At 38.2% G+C, this 16749-nt stretch overlaps 1 protein-coding gene across 1 annotated transcript; it reads left to right on the top strand.

The window, feature by feature from the left end:
• Positions 1-3307: 3307 nt before the first annotated feature.
• On the top strand, positions 3308-5102 carry LOC18045125 (probable LRR receptor-like serine/threonine-protein kinase At3g47570). Its single transcript, XM_024186087.1, has 2 exons — positions 3308-4957; positions 5064-5102. The coding sequence occupies exons 1-2, from the start codon at positions 3308-3310 to the stop codon at positions 5100-5102; spliced, it is 1689 nt and encodes a 562-aa protein (XP_024041855.1).
• Positions 5103-16749: the final 11647 nt, after the last annotated feature.

The raw sequence follows: 16749 nt of genomic DNA, 5'->3' as shown, positions 1-16749 counted from the left end.
TCTTTCTTGCTGCTTCTTCGAAATTTCGATTTCACTATATACACTTGGAACCAGTAATGAGTGTTCTTGCATCATCAATCCAAGTAAGCACACACTTACAATCTAAATATTCTAGTCTCATGGAAAGAATTCCTTTTGCCCGAATTATGATCAGATTTCTCTTACTCCATTGCTTGATTCTTTCCTTCATGATTGCATCAGCCAACACTACTAGTATTACCACAGACCAACAAGCCCTTCTTGCCCTGAAAGGTCATATAACTGATGATCCAGCCAATTTCTTGGCTAGAAATTGGAACACAAGCAGCTCTGTCTGTAATTGGACGGGCATCACTTGTGATGTCCGTACTTATAGAGTCACAGCCTTGAATATATCTGGGTTAAATCTCACAGTCACTATCCCTTCTGAACTTGGGAATCTTTCATCTCTTCAAACACTTGATCTTAGTTTTAATTGGTTTTCGGGTTCCATTCCCGCCTCTATCTTCAACATGTCTTCTTTACTTTCTATTAATTTTATAAACAATGCACTATTTGGCGAACTCCCACCAAATTTTTGCAATCACCTTTCCAACTTGGAATCCCTATTTCTTAAAAGTAACATGTTTCATGGCAAGATACCATCCACTTTATCAAGCTGCAAACGGCTGCGAGAGACATCTTTATCGCTCAATGATTTTTTCTGGGACCATACCAAAAGAAATTGGCAACGTGACAAAGCTTATGAGGTTATATCTTCGAGGGAACAAACTCCAAGGTATGATCAACGAGTTTAATTAGTTGATGAAAATTTATAATGTCTCACTTTTATTAATCCTGTCAGCCAATAATTATTTAATTCTATGAGTAAATTTTTTTTATCTTTCTTCAGGCAAAAACTTTTTTTAGTTCCTTTTTTTCTTCTTGAGTGCCGGTTAATAAGTTAAAACAGTTAACGCATTTGTTACTCATGGATTTTAGGAGAAATTCCAGAGGAGCTGGGGAATCTTGACGAAATAAGAGGAGTTATGGTTACAAAATAATTTCTTAACTGGAACCATTCCTTCATCAATCTTCAGTCTTTCTTCTTTATCGAGATTAGATTTGTCACGAAATAACTTGACAGGTCACTTCCCTAACGATATGCACATGTGAAATCTTCATCTTCTTCGTAATTTTACATCTCCCATTACAAATTCTCTTATGGGGACATGTCATGTCATTCCACTATTTAACATTATCTTGTTATTTGTCAGAAATCTATGAGATTATGCAGAATTTTGTAAATTATGTTATAGCATATAGTCTATTAATAAACAGTTTCTTAAACAGGCACGATTCCTTACGCTGGACATCTATTTCAGCTGCAATGGCTTGATCTCAGTGATAACCAACTCTCTGGTTCTCTCCCCTCTTTCAAATTCAAGATGCCTCTTCTACAATTTCTTGATTTGAGTTCCAATAGACTATCTACTGAACTCCCTACAAATGTTTTCCACAATCTTCCTTTTCTGGAAGAACTTTATTTGTCCAACAATATGTTTTATGGCGAAATACCCTCCGATACACCAAATTGCAGCTATTTGCGAATCTTAGTAGTGCAGTTCAATAATTTCTCTGGAGCCATACCAAAGGAAATCAGTAACTTGACCAAGCTTGAAAAGTTAGATCTTCAGTATAACAGACTCCAAGGTGCATCTTATTATAGTTTATGTTATACCCACTCGTGTGATATTTTACCTTAATCAATTATGCTCAGTATTATAAGTTAGAATATCTTGAATACCAATGACAATAATGCATCCAATTTTAATCTAATTCCATTACATAAATTTGTAAACAAATTAAGAAATAATTTGCAATGTTCCTTTTGTGCTCGTGTCTATAACAAAAGTTTAAAAGTTAGTGATACAACAAGTAGCAGAGAAGCAGAAGTCAGAAACAAGCTTGTTATTTGTTAGAAATCTATGAGATTGTGCAGAATTTTGTAAATTATGTTATAGCAGATAGTCTATTAATAAACAATTTCTTAAACAGGCACGATTCTTTACGTTGGACATCTACTTCAGCTGCAATGGCTTGATCTCAGTGATAACCAACTCTCTGGCTCTCTCCCCTCTTTCAAATTCAAGATGCCTCTTCTACAATTTCTTGATTTGAGTTCCAATAGACTATCTGCTGAACTCCCTACAAATGTTTTCCACAATCTTCCTTTTCTGGAAGAACTTTATTTGTCCAACAATATGTTTTATGGCGAAATACCCTCCGATACAGCAAATTGCAGCTATTTGCGAATCTTAGTATTGCGGTTCAATAATTTCTCTGGAGCCATACCAAAGGAAATCAGTAACTTGACCAAGCTTGAAAAGTTAGATCTTCAGTATAATAGACTCCAAGGTGCGTCTTATTAGAGTTTATGTTATACCACTCGTGTGATATTTTACCTTAATCAATGATGCTCAATATTATAAGTTAGAATCTCTTGAATACCAATGACAATAATGCGTCCAATTTTAATCTAATTCCATTACATAAATTCGTAAAAGAATTAAGAATTAATTGGCAATGTTTCTTTTTTGCTCGTGTCTATATCAAAAGTTTAAAAGTTAGTGATACAACAAGTAGTAGACAAGAAGAAGTCAGAAACAAGCTTGTTATTTGTTAGAAATCTATGAGATTATGCAGAATTTTGTAAATTATGTCATAGTAGATAGTCTATTAATAAAAAATTTCTTAAACAGGCACCATTCCTTACGCTGGACATCTATTTCAGCTGCAATGGCTTGATCTCAGTGATAACCAACTCTCTGGTTCTGTCCCCTCTTTCAAATTCAAGATGCCTCTTCTACAATTTCTTGATTTGAGTTCCAATAGACTATCTGCTGAACTCCCTACAAATGTTTTCCACAATCTTCCTTTTCTGGAAGAACTTTATTTGTCCAACAATATGTTTATGGCGAAATACCCTCCGATCTAGCAAATTGCAGCTATTTGCGAATCTTACTTTTGCGGTTCAATAATTTCTCTGGAGGCATACCAAAGGAAATCGGTAACTTGACCAAGCTTGAAAAGTTAGATCTTTAGTATAACAGAATCCAAGGTGCGTCTTATTATAGTTTATGTTATACCCACTTGTGTGATATTTTACCTTAATCAATTATGCTCAATATCATAATTCAGAATATCTTCAATACCAATGACAATAACGAATCCAATAATTCAATATATAAAAGTGTACAATTTTCTATTTAAAATAAAATTGAATTATTTCTTTCAAAATACAGGTGAGATACCACATGAAATCGGTAATCTCCATAATCTGGAATTGATGGCGTTTGGTTTTAACAAATTAGTTGGTGTTGTCCCAGCTACAATCTTCAATGTGTCAACACTCAAATCACTTTATCTTTATAGTAACTCACTCTCGGGAAGACTTCCATCAAGCGCAGACATCCAACTTCCAAATCTCGAAGAACTTATCCTGTGGGGTAATAATTTTTGTGGCACAATTCCTAGTTTCATCTTCAATGCTTCTAAGCTCTCCACACTAGAGTTGCAGAAGAACTCTTTCTCTGGCTTTATTCCCAACACATTTGGCAACTTAAGAAACCTTAAGCGGCTTGGTTTAAATGATAATTATTTGACATCTTCAACTCCAGAATTGAGCTTTCTATCCTCGTTGTCAAATTGTAAGTATTTGGAGTATTTTAGCTTTTCTAGTAATCCACTAGGTGGCATTCTTCCAAGGGCTATAGGCAATCTTTCTCAATCTATAGAAGTCATTGGTATGTTCAATTGCAACATTAGTGGTAGTATTCCTGAAGAGATCAACAACTTGACCAACTTGATAGCAATTTATTTAGGAGGAAACAAATTGAATGGATCAATTTCGATTGCTCTCGGCAAATTACAAAAGCTTCAATTATTGGGTTTGGAAGATAATCAATTGGAAGGATCAATCCCATATGATCTATGTCGTTTAGCTGCACTGTTTCAGTTGGACTTGGGCGACAATAAGCTTTCTGGATTCGTCCCATCATGCTTTGGCAATCTCACTAATCTAAGGAAGCTTTATTTGGGCTCCAATCAGTTAACTTATATTCCTTTAACTTTATGGAACCTTAAGTACATCTTGTACCTTAACTTGTCTTCAAATTCTTTTACTATCCCCCTCCCATCAGAGATTGGAAATTTGGAGGTTTTGGTACAAATAGATTTGTCGATGAATAATTTTTCGGGTGCTATCCCAACAACAATTGGAGGCCTAAAAGATCTACAATATCTCTTTTTAGAATATAATAGATTACAAGGCTCAATTCCTGATTTCATTGGTGGTTTGATAAACTTGAAATCCTTAGATTTATCCAATAATAATCTCTCTGGAGCTATTCCTATATCTTTAGAGAAACTATTAGATCTCCAACATATAAATGTTTCTTTCAATAAGCTAGAAGGAGAGATTCCTAGAGAGGGACCTTTTAGAAATTTCTCAATTGAATCATTCAAGGGAAATGAATTATTGTGTGGTATGCCCAATCTGCACGTCCCACCATGTAGAACTGGAATCCACCACACATCAAGGAAAAATGATCTTCTCATAGGGATTGTCTTGCCATTGAGTACTATATTTATGATGGTAGTGATTTTGTTAATTTTACGATATCGAAAGAGAGGGAAGCCACTACTAAATGATGCTAATATGCCACCATTAGCAAATCAGAGAAGGTTTACATACCTTGAACTTTTTCATGCTACAAATGGATTTAGTGCAAACAATATAATCGGTAGAGGAGGTATTGGCTCTATTTATAAGGCAAGAATTCAGGATGGGATGGAGGTTGCAGTGAAGGTTTTTGACCTACAATATAGAGAAGCATTTAAGAGTTTTGATAATGAATGTGACATGATGAAACTTATTCGCCATCGAAACCTTATAAAAATCATTAGCAGTTGTTCAAATGATGATTTTAAAGCATTGGTATTAGAATACATGCCTCATGGAAGTCTAGAGGAGTGTTTGTATTCGAGCAACTACATTTTGGATATTTTTCAAAGATTGAACATAATGATAGATGTTGCATCAGCTTTGGAATATCTGCACTTTGGTTATTCAGTCCCAATAATTCATTGTGACTTAAAGCCTAACAATGTATTGTTAGATGATAATATGGTTGCTCATTTGAGTGATTTTGGCATGGCAAAGCCCTTATACAAAGAAGATCAATCTTTGACTCGAACACAAACACTTGCCACCATAGGCTATATGGCACCAGGTTCGTTACATAATAAATATTTTTTTCATTTCTTTAATACTTTCTGATATGTTTATTTATTTATTTTGATCTTCATTTATGCATAGTATTATAAATTATATTATCTTACTATGTAACTGTTGCAATCCATAGAGTATGGAAGAGAAGGACGAGTATCTACAAATGGGGATGTTTACAGCTTTGGAATTATGTTAATAGAAACATTTACCCGGAAGAAACCCACAGATGAAATTTTTTCTGGAGAAATGACATTAAAGCGTTGGGTTAATGACTTGCTACCTATTTCAGTTATGGAAGTTGTTGATGCAAATCTATTAAGTCAGGAGGACAAACATTTTGTGACCAAAGAGCAATGCGTGTCATTTGTCTTCGATTTGGCTATGAAGTGTGTTGTAGAATCACCAGAGGAGAGAATCAATACAAAAGAAATTGTAACAAGACTCATAAAAATTAGAGACTCATTGCTTAAAAATGTTAACCAGTAGAAGCATGTGACACTCAAATTGATTTCCTTTTCTTTCACTGGTAATGATCTATAATCTTTGCAATGAATACCTCCAATAATTGTGTGTATAGATGTTGTCTAACTTTTAATTCCTGCGAATGCTAGGTTTGCTTTCCTTGGTTGTTGTGCCCCTATATGATCCTGCATTCTCTCACTTTCAAATATTCATTCTAAATTAGCTATGATTCAGAAGGGAACGGATTTGACACTTGGTTAGTTTGCTGCCTCTTATTCAATTTCTAAGGTGATTTGTTATTGTGCAATTTGAGTCCCTTTATGTTTCCATAGAGTTTTCTGCCATTTGTTTAGGTTTAGTTATATTTATATTTTTTCTATAGGGAAAATCTGGGCTTTCATTTGCTATAATTAGGTAAGTGTGATTTAATTATTGTTCTTTTGCTTCATGTGTGGAAAATTATGAATGTTTTGTAGGATTCAGAAGAATTGAAAATTTTAGTGCATTTAGTTTTATACCCGTCAGTTTATGCGTATATTTCATTTTATGAAAACCAAAGCTGGCAGATTGAGAAATGGACCTTATTATATGTCAAATGACCTAACTACTTTGCTCAAAACTAGGGAAGCTATTTACAGTTCCTTTTCAAATGATATTCTTACTTGCGCGTAAAATTAGAAAAGAATATATATTGCACTGAAAACCACATATGAAATTTTTTCTAGAGAAATGAGATTAAAGTGTTGGGTTAATGATTCGCTACTCATTTAAGTTATGACAGTTGTTGATGCAAATCTACTAACTCGGGAGGACAAACATTTTATGACCAAAGAGCAACGTGTGTCCTTTGTCTTCAATTTGGCAATGGAGTGTACTGTAGAATCACCAAATCTTTGAATAAATGCAAAGGAAATTGTAATGGGATTCTTAAAACTTAGATACTTGTTGCTTTAAAATGTTCAAGAGCTAGGCGTATGAGAAAATCAAATTGATTTTCTTTTTTGTCACTGGTAGTGAATTATAATCTTTGCAATGAATGCCTTCAATAATAGTGTGTACGAGTCTTATCTAACTTTTAATTCGTGCGTCATTGCTGAGTCTGTTTTCCTTAGCTACGCCATCGTGTGATCTTGCCTTGTCTCATTTTCAAATATTCATTCTAAATTAGCTATGGTTCCACTTGGTCAATTTGCTGCATCTTATTCAATTTCTAAGGTCATTTGTTGTTATGCAATTGAGTCCCATTAATTTTCTATAGAGAACTCTTGCCCACTTGTTTACTATAATCAGCTTATGTGCATACTGCATTTTGTCAATACCAGAGCTGGTAGATTGAGAAATGGCACTTAAATACTTTGCTCAAAGCTAGGCAAGCCATTTACTATTCCTTTCAATGGAGCAAAACAAAACAATTCTTGCTTGCTCATGAAGAGTGATGATACAGCCACAAACTTTAATTCATTAGTTGAAAGAAAAATTAAAATAAAAAAACAAATCTTGTGAGATAAGAGATTTAATTCAACTAATTTAATCATGCCACATCAGCTTGTACAAAATAAATTTGTATAAGAGTTTGTTACTATATTATTATCCGCTCACAGAATTAGAAAAGAAAATTAGGATTATTGTTGATCCATAAAACTGCCGTTTACTAGATCCACGTTATAGATCTTACACTTAATTTATTATCCATTCGTAATATGTCGGTAAATTCAATATATATATATATTATCAATTGTATGAAGGCTAAAGCTGCGATGCGGGCACTAAGGCCCGGCAGCATACCGAATATAGAAATCAAAATGTTAGATTCAATTGAAGGATTTCTCTACCGTACAATCAGACTGTTGATATTTTATATTCAATGAAAATAGAAAAAGAAAGGCAACTTGGGATGTTGGTTCCCAACTTGAGAAATCCCTAAATTTCTTTCATTCCCCCCCCCCCCCCCCAACCCTCTCTCTGACCAATCTGATTTCTTCGCTTTCTCAAAAGGGAAATCTCTAGAATTTGTTACCTCTTTCAAATCCATAATTTCTCTCATCCGATTACTTTGCTCATCACCTAAAATCAAACCCATTGTCTCTCTCACACCAATCAACCAATCGGAATCATCTACCCTAGTATTTGGTTTATATACGAGAGCTAGAGAGAGGCAAAGTTGGCATCACGTCTGTTGCTGCTTTTCAACCGTCCACCATTATTTCTGTCGCACTGTTGACTATACCATCAGTTCTTCAACCTTCACTGCCGTCATCCTAGCTTTGGCCGAAATCGAGGCCACGTGGGCTTCCCGAAGCCACCAGCAAAAACCCTCAAAACAAGTTTTTTTTTTTTAGTTAATTCTTTGAGGTTTGGTGACACCGGCAGGAATTTTAAACTAAACTTTTATTATTATCTAACAAAGCTCACTACTCAAGAGGATTACAAAGGGATATAAAGATTCACCACCCAATAAAATCCTACAAGAGATACAGGATTTTTTTACTCACCACTCGAAGGAATCCACCCAAGAGATACAGAGTTTAAAGAAGGGACTTTAAAAATAGAACTCTTCTAGACTATATTTTCAAATCACCCTTCTTAAAAGTTACAACTTAATACATTTATATAGGTAACTTGTAACATCTCCCAAGCTGAAGATAAGATTTCTATTATCTAAAATTCAAATCAAATCAGAATTAAAAGTTTTAGCTGTCATGAGGTGGAATATAATAAAGCAAAATTAAATTTGACTACTAGGTCGGTTTGATCAGCAAATGTGAGCAGTTAACACTCATTTAATCATTTCTTGACGTAGAAAACTCCAAATCGAACACTGTAAAATTTGTTGAACTCCTAACTCAAAGAGATTTCCAGAAATATGAAGCTTGTTAGACAGAACTTGATGCATCAATGTCAGTAAATTCAAACTTGCGGCCTTTTGCTGAATTTCTTACAGCTGTGACCTTTGCTGACTAAATCATGAATTTCTTTAAGAAGAGAAGTCCAAATTTGATTCTGTAACATTCTTTAAAAACTAGACAAAATTATCTTTTCAACCATATATTATACATAATTTATCTATTTCTAGAAGAGTACAGTTAATTCTAACAAGTGGGCTGTTAATTTTGACTTTTACTTTCCACATTGACTATCCTTTCCAAATGTTCACATTCATCTTCATTGTTAACCTCCAAACATGATAGGTCTCTAAACACTCCCGTGTCAATTGGTTTTTTATTAGGTGTTATTTTTCTCTTGATATACTTATTTTTTTCTTGTTTGGTTGAAACGACCCGCCCCAAATCTTCAGGACGAGTTTATCTAATCTCGCATAACCGAATCAATAATAATTCTAATATCTAAGAATTCTACCAAAACTTCGGCAGTCTCCTATATAAATATTACATCCCCAAACCTGCAATTTATACAATTAATACTCCAAAAAATAATACAATATTTAATCAACCTCCACAACCAACTTTCTCAATTTAAATAGCAATATCCTTCAAATATATAATGTCAAGAATACAATAATTTATCCTTAATCACAAATAACAAATTATACAATTCAAAATGTCCCAACAAAACATTTATGATTCCTACCTCCATCACGTGGCCATAATTTTAAATCTAACTATCGTTATTGGGTCGACTGATGTACCTGCAAATCTCCTGTGGGGGGAAAAATATAATAAAAATAGGGTGAGTATAAAACTCAGTGAATGGATAGTAGTTTTTAGAAAAATAAATTGATTTAAAAATAACTTAAATCTTTCCCAGATCAATTTCATCAAAATATCATAAGAACTTACATAAACTTATTTAATTCAAATCATGCACTGAAATAACAATATTACATAAATCTGCACAAAATCAATGAAATCATAATACTTATGATATCAAATACTGAATACCAAAAACTATCATCAAACAAGTATCCCAGGGGAATGATCTCATCATATCCGGACCTCGACGGACGGGCAATCAGGGAACCATCATGCTCCGGAGCTACAACGGATAGATAGGGAAATGTCATCTCATATCTCATGTATCTCAACATCTGTATCTCTGTAATCATCATACTGCATGCATAAGCCCCCAAAAGGCAAAAGCACCCAAACACACGACCCAAAGCCTCTATGTGTGTTCAGACGGCGCCCAAAGGCCTCTCATCTCATATCATCTGTATCATTGTATTCATCTCATATTATATGTATCTCTGTATCTGAATAAGAAGGGTACTGTCCAATAATTTTCTAAATTTTCCAACCAACCTTTTATACACATGTACATAAACATATAATCACATCTGAAATCTCATTGCCTTTTTATTTAACATATCTCAAATCCACTCAATTTTAATATCATGCATTTACTCAAAAAAATGATAATAAAATCATCAATCAAACTCATTTTCAATAATAATAAATATCAGCACGTAGAATAAAAATCAATTTTCTAGAAAATTATTAAATCAAAGCATCAAGTACTTATCATCAAAACATGTTGTACTGTATGGTAAAATCAGAATATACTATGAAAATAGGTTTAGTATATTCCACTCACAGTGACGATGTCCAGACTCGGTATCACCAACGTCTGCGGATTGATTCTCGCTCGCGGGTCCTCCTAATTAAATAAACGACATACTTATTATTCGTATCATGAAATACGACTAACAATACGAAATAAAGCTCCAAACCAAACTCCCGGATACATCAAATTTCAAAACTACCCTTATGTCAAAAAATTACCAAAATGCCCCTGACATCGAAATTTACCGAATTACCATCGGAATCATAATTTATCGAATCATCCTCAATATCTTAAATTACCAAATTGTCCTCAATTTGGATAACAAAATTAATCACAAGTTTTGAATTTACGAAATTACCCTCGAAGTTTGAAATTATCATAATGCCCTTAATAACTTAAATTACCGAATTGCCCTCAAAGTCTCAAATTACCTCACTGCCCTAACCTAAAATTACCAAATTATCCACCATTTTCATAAATTACAAATTAACCCTAAAGTCTTGTGAAATTACCGAATTGCCCCACCGGTCAACGGTGACCAGACTTCAGTCAACGACGACAGGAAGCTCAGGTCTGATAGTTCGGACCTCGGTGAGTCCAACGGTGCCGGAGGTGACCTTCCACGCGCGGAGATGGCGGTGGATCGTGCTCCCAAAGCTGTGAGCTTTCCGGCATTCCGGCAGTCGTTCACGGCCAAAACTAATGTTTTAGGTGGCGTGGTTGGTCGGAAATGAAAGCTAGTGACTTGAGGAGTCGAACCCAGCCAGTGGTGCAACCTAATTCCAGCGAGATTGACGGCGACGAAAACGGGTTGAGACGCGGTCTTTCAAGCTTCGATTGCCGGCGTTCTAGCTATTTTCCAGTGAATATGACAGCGGGGATATGATTGTTGTGCAAATTTTATTAAACTCGCAAGCGCACGAATCTATTATAGAATAGACTAATGGTGACGAGTGTCGATCCCACGAAGAAGTAGATTTTAATTGTGTGTAGAATTAATTTTGTAAATGGGTGGTTGGATTTGTGGTGGAAGTGATTTAAATTATCCTAAAATTTGAATTAAAATGGTGAGAAGAATTTGAAGAGAAAACTATTATAATTGAAGTGCTTGGGTATCTGGATCTGTATCAACATGCACCATGGGCTAAATATTCCTTATTAATACCAATTAAATCATGAGGGGGGAATCCACACCTCATGAATCACACTCTAATCAATATGGTGTTAAGGGCTTATCGTGCCAAATAATAATAACTTTGTACTAGGGTGCCGGTGAAACCAGGTCGGTATCTAGACAAGACTATTATTATTTGTCGACGAAAAGTCAAAACATCCACAAAAACTAGAGGGGAAAAGAAAATAAATTTACCAAATAAAGCTCATGACACATGTTGAGACTTCACCTTCAACCCAAGCTTGAAAGAAAATTAGCTACTCATAATTGAACTAGGGGCAAAATGGAAATTTATTAAAATACATAGAAAATACAAGATAGAGAAAGAATTATAGAAAACAGAGTCCAAAAATAGATTCAGAGATGCCAAATTAGGGGGGAGAGGTCCCCTTTTTATAAATACATTCAGTAAATCATGGCCATTGGATTAAAAACAGTTTGGACGCTCAGGATTGCGCCACGTCATCAGTCAACAGTACGCGTGAACAGTACGCGGTTTGACCATGCGGTTTGAACAGTAACACGGTTTGACCACGCGGTTTGAACAGTGACACGGTTTGAACAGTAACGCGGTTTGGTTGAAAATAATCTCATGTGTTGTATGTACCGTACGCGCGTTTTTTGGTCCACTAATATGCTGCCACATCACCATCAACAATACATAAGAATTTTAGTCCAACAGGATCATGACACCTCATCAGTCAATACCACGTCATCGGTCAATGCCACGTCATCGATCCGTCTATGTGAACATTATCGTGAATAGTAACATAGACAGTACCGTACATATGAATAGTACCGTACATGTGAACAGTACCATTTTTCCTTTTATTCTCCTCCTAAGGTTTTTGACCGTCCTGAATTCAAAAGTGATGTCTGTTTTGCCGTTTGATCTCTCGCTTATTGTGAAATGGCTATGATGCCCCTAAAATACATAAAATACTTAATTAAAATAAAACACACATAATTAAATTACAAGAGGCTTAAATACATAAAAGCAAGGGTTGTTAGAAAGACTTGAAATGTAAAATGATTATTTTCTCCTTTATAAATATACATTTTCTAACACTCAACAATGATCGTCGTCACTCAAGCTTTAGATCGGTACTAAGCTCGGTCGGTGAGGTGGCCGAAATTGGCGGCTGGAGCCGGGTCAAGGTCGCGGGTTTCTGGGTCGGATCCGGGTCAAAATGGGTCAACTCTCTTTCTATCTCTCTCTTTGTGTCGCGCTCCCCTCTCTTTCCTTTTTTGGAAACTAGCTCCCCCTTTCGATTTATAGAAACTAGCTTTTTTTTTAAAGATTACCACTAATTAAGCTAATGCCAGACCCGTGTTAAAATAAAATCCAACTACATGGCCAATGAATCTTGTTTGAATTGTCTTAATTTTATATTATGTCTGCCCATCCGTTTGTGGGTGGAAGCTTTTTGAGAACTTGAGATCGGTCCCCAACATCTTGAAGAGTTCCGTCTAAAAACGCCCAGTGAACCGAGGGTCTCAGTCTGTCATAATGCTCTTCGAAACTCCCCAAAGCTTCACGATGTACTTGATGAAGAGACGGGCTGCCTCGTCAACTTTGTAATCGGCTGGTGTGGCAATAAAAGTGGTGTGCTTGCTGTAACGGTCGACAACGACCATAATGCTACCGCACCCTTCGGATTTTAGCAGTGATGTGATGAAGTCTATGGAGACACTTTCCCATGGCCTTGTTGCGAGTGGTAGCGGCTCTAATAATCCTGCTGGGAGTTGATGATCCACCTTGTCTTATTGGCACACAAGACAAGTTCGCACATATACCTCGATGCCATCCTTCATGTGCGGCCAAAAGTACGAAGCTTGGACTACTGCGGTGGTGCGCTCGATTCCTAGGTGACTAGCCCACTTGGAGTCGTGATACTCATTGATGACTTCTTTCCGTAAATTTTCCCTTCTTTGCACGAACAGCCAATCTCCCTTAGTGAGGAGGAAGCCTTTCCTCTTGCCAAAATCGCCTTGTCTTGCCTTCAAGCACATTCTCCAACAAGTCCTTTGCTAACGAGTCTTGTTGGAGACCTTCCTTGATGCGTGAGACAAGGTCGGACTTCGGTTAGCTCATACTAAGTGTTGCCAATTCAGCCTTGCGGCTTAGAGCATCCGCAACGACATTGGCTTTACTCAGCTTATACTTGAGGCGATAGTCGAATTCCGCAAGGAAATCTTGCCACCTTACTTGCTTCGGACTCAACTTCTTTTGTGTCTGAAAGTAGTTTATTGCTACATTGTCCGTCATGATTGTGAAGTGTGAGCTAAGCAAGTAATGTCGTCAAACTCTCAAACAATGGATGATGGGTGTCATCTCCTTTTCTTGCACCGTGTAGCAGCGTTCCTTATCATTTAGTTTTCGACTCTCGAATGCTATGGGGTGGCCTTCTTACATTAAAACTCCATCTATGACAAAGTCGGAGGCATCCGTTTGAATTTCGAAGGGCTTTGTGTGGTCCGAAAGAGCAAGGACGGGTTCTACGAAATGCCTTCTTCAATTCCTCGAATGCGCGTTGGCACTCTTCGGACCAATGCCATATTCAGCTTTTCTTGAGAAAATCCGTCAAGGGTGCCACCTTGGCTGAGTAGCCCTTGATGAAGCGTCGGCAGTAGTTCACCAACTTAAGAAATGAACGAAACTCAAGCACTTTTGAGGGAGGTTCTTCGAGGATGGCCTTTACCTTGGCTTTTTCTATCATGAGTTTTCCGCCCGCAATCTTGTGGCCAAGGAACTCCAACTCTTGTTGAACGAATGAGCACTTCTCCATTTTGAGGAAGAGTTCGTTATCTCGAAGTACTTGGAGGACTTGTCGTAAATGTTGGGCATGCTCTTTGAGTGTGGCGTTATACACCACGATATCGTCTAAGTACACGACTATTAAGCGGTCAAGGAATGGTTTGAGCACCTTGTTCATGAGTGCCAAATGTGGCGGGTGCATTGATGAGACCAAAAGGCATGACAAGTAATTCGAAAGACCCGTACCTTGTTGTGCACGCTGTCTTCGGTTCGTCTCCCTTGGCGATGCGCACTTGGTAGTATCCGGAGTTCAAGTCGAGTTTGGTGAAGTATCGTGCTTTGCCAAGCTAGTCGAACAAATCCGCGATCAAAGGGATCGGATACTTGTTCTTGATGGTTATCTTATTGAGCGCGCGATAGTCGATGCACATCCGTAACGATCCATTCTTTTTCTTTTGGAAGAAGACCAGTGCACCGAATGGGGCCTTTGAGGGGTGAATGTAACCTGCATTCAGCAAGTCCTTGAGTTGTCTCCGCAACTCTTCAAGTTCGAGTGGCGCCATGCAGTAGGGCACCAAGGCTGGTGGCTTCGTGTCTTGTTCCAACTTGATCGCATGATCTACCTTTTGTCAACGTGGGAGCTTCTTTGGAAGTTCGGGAGGCATCACGAACTTGAACTCGTTGAGGATGGCTTATATTTGTAGAGGGACTTGGCTTGGCGAGTTTCTGTACTTTCCTTCCTCGTTTAGTTCCCAAATGGAGACCAAGAAGTTTGGGTCCTTCTAAAAAGCCCTTTTGAATTCATGGCCGAGAGTGTCTTCTCCTCGGACTTGCCTCGTTCCGTGGGAACTGTGCATGCTTTACTCCCGTCAAGGGTACTTAGGGAGTTTGTAACGAGCAGCGGGAATGCATGGACTTGATCGAAGAATTCCATGCCGAGGACCATCTTGAAGTCATCCAAAGGCACGATGGAGAAGTCAAGCTTTCCGCTCTATGTACCGAGGGTTGTGTGCACGCCTTGTGCAATACCCGCAATAGGCTTGGCGGGTGAGTTCACTGCCTTCATCGTGCCTCATTCCTTGGTGGCCTTGAGGCCTAATTGCTTGACCTCATCTACGAACATAAAGTTGTGCGTTGCTCCCGTATCTGGCAATATGCGAACGGACTGACCGTTTATCTTTGCGCTTACGTACATAAGCCCTTTCTTCGTGAGTGCGGGCTATTGGCGATTGAGTGCGCCAAGGCGTTGGAGAGAACCCATGCTGAGTTGGGGTTCCTCCGCGAACATTGTGGGGTTGCTCTTGAGTTGGGCTGCAAAAGCGTTGAACGACTTATTCTTCGGACAATTGCATACCCAATGAGGATCGTTGCATATGAAGCATGAGATTCGCGGTTTTGGTGCCTCTTTTTTGCCCTCTGATTTTCCTTGCTTGCTCTTATTGCTAGGAGGCTTTTTCTGCCCCTAATTTTTGCGGTTTTTGCCCTTGTCCTTGCGACTCTCTCCCCCACCTTTGCCTTGGCTGGCCCTTTTGTCTTTGGATTGGGTGGCGTATTCGGAGAGTGATTCCGCGATAGCAATGACATTGTCAAGTGTTGAAATGCTACGCCTATCAAGCTCGATCTTAGCCCAATCCTTAAGGCTGTCTTAAAAGTAGAAGAGTGAGTTCTTGTCGAACATGTCGCTTATTTCAAGCATGAGGATAGTGAACTCATTGATGTAGTCACGGACACTACCCGTTTATTTAAGGCGACGTAGGCACGCCCACGCTTCCTTTTCAGCGTTGCTTGGGGCAAACTGCTTTCAGGGTTCTTACTTGAAGTCGGCCAAGTGTCGATGGTGCAAATGCCTTTACTCATCTCGCCATGCTTCTGACGCCACCATAGTTGTGCAGCGCCTCAGAGATAGGTGGGTGTTGTGCCCATTTTCGATGCCTCATCTAGCACACCCATGGCATCGAAGTGTTGATCTAGTCCGAAGAGGAAATTGTCTATGATAGTGGCATTGCGTGTGCCATCATAGGTGTCGGGCTTTGGCACAACGATGTGCCGCGCAACACTCATACTTGCGGAAGCCATGTTAACGGAGAGTGTGCGCTTGTGCCATGCCCAATCCGAGTGGACTTCCTCCACTTCCGCATGGACAACACGTAGTTCTTCTTGAACAAAGCTGCGAAGTTTTAGCAACTCATCATGAAATGATCGAAACTCACCTCTGAGAGTGTTCGCTTGGTCTTGGATGAGGACCTTTGTTGCCATAGTGAAGTCGGCAAACTCCCTTCAAGACCATCCACTCGTTCCTCTAATCCATCGAGGCTGTCCTGAGTGGCAGACAATGAAGTTTCGAGAGTGGCTACACGAGGCTCCAACGCATCAACAGATGGGGCCTTGGACTTGCCGCGAGTCTTGCCTTAGGCGCGTTCTCCCTCACGGCCGCAGCTTGGTTCCGGTGGAACATCCACACCAACAACGCCCTCTTGCACTGGATTTGGAGGGTTCGCCATTGCTCGTGAGCTAACTTGCGTGGGTACAAACCTTAGTTCTGATACCACTTGTCATAGGATGAGTGTTTTGTGCAACGAACCC

The sequence above is a fragment of the Citrus clementina genome, unplaced genomic scaffold, assembly GCF_000493195.1.
Source record: "Citrus clementina cultivar Clemenules unplaced genomic scaffold, Citrus_clementina_v1.0 scaffold_4, whole genome shotgun sequence".
Taxonomy (NCBI): Eukaryota; Viridiplantae; Streptophyta; class Magnoliopsida; order Sapindales; family Rutaceae; genus Citrus; species Citrus x clementina.
This window is presented reverse-complemented; position numbering and strand designations above follow the sequence as displayed.

Bases quoted from the DNA above. Each gene is read 5' to 3' on its own strand.
- LOC18045125 (XM_024186087.1), top strand. From the start codon at position 3,308: ATGGCGTTTGGTTTTAACAAATTAGTTGGTGTTGTCCCAGCTACAATC. The intron at 4,958-5,063 runs GTATTAGAATAC...ATGTTGCATCAG, and splicing joins ATGATGATTTTAAAGCATTG to CTTTGGAATATCTGCACTTT.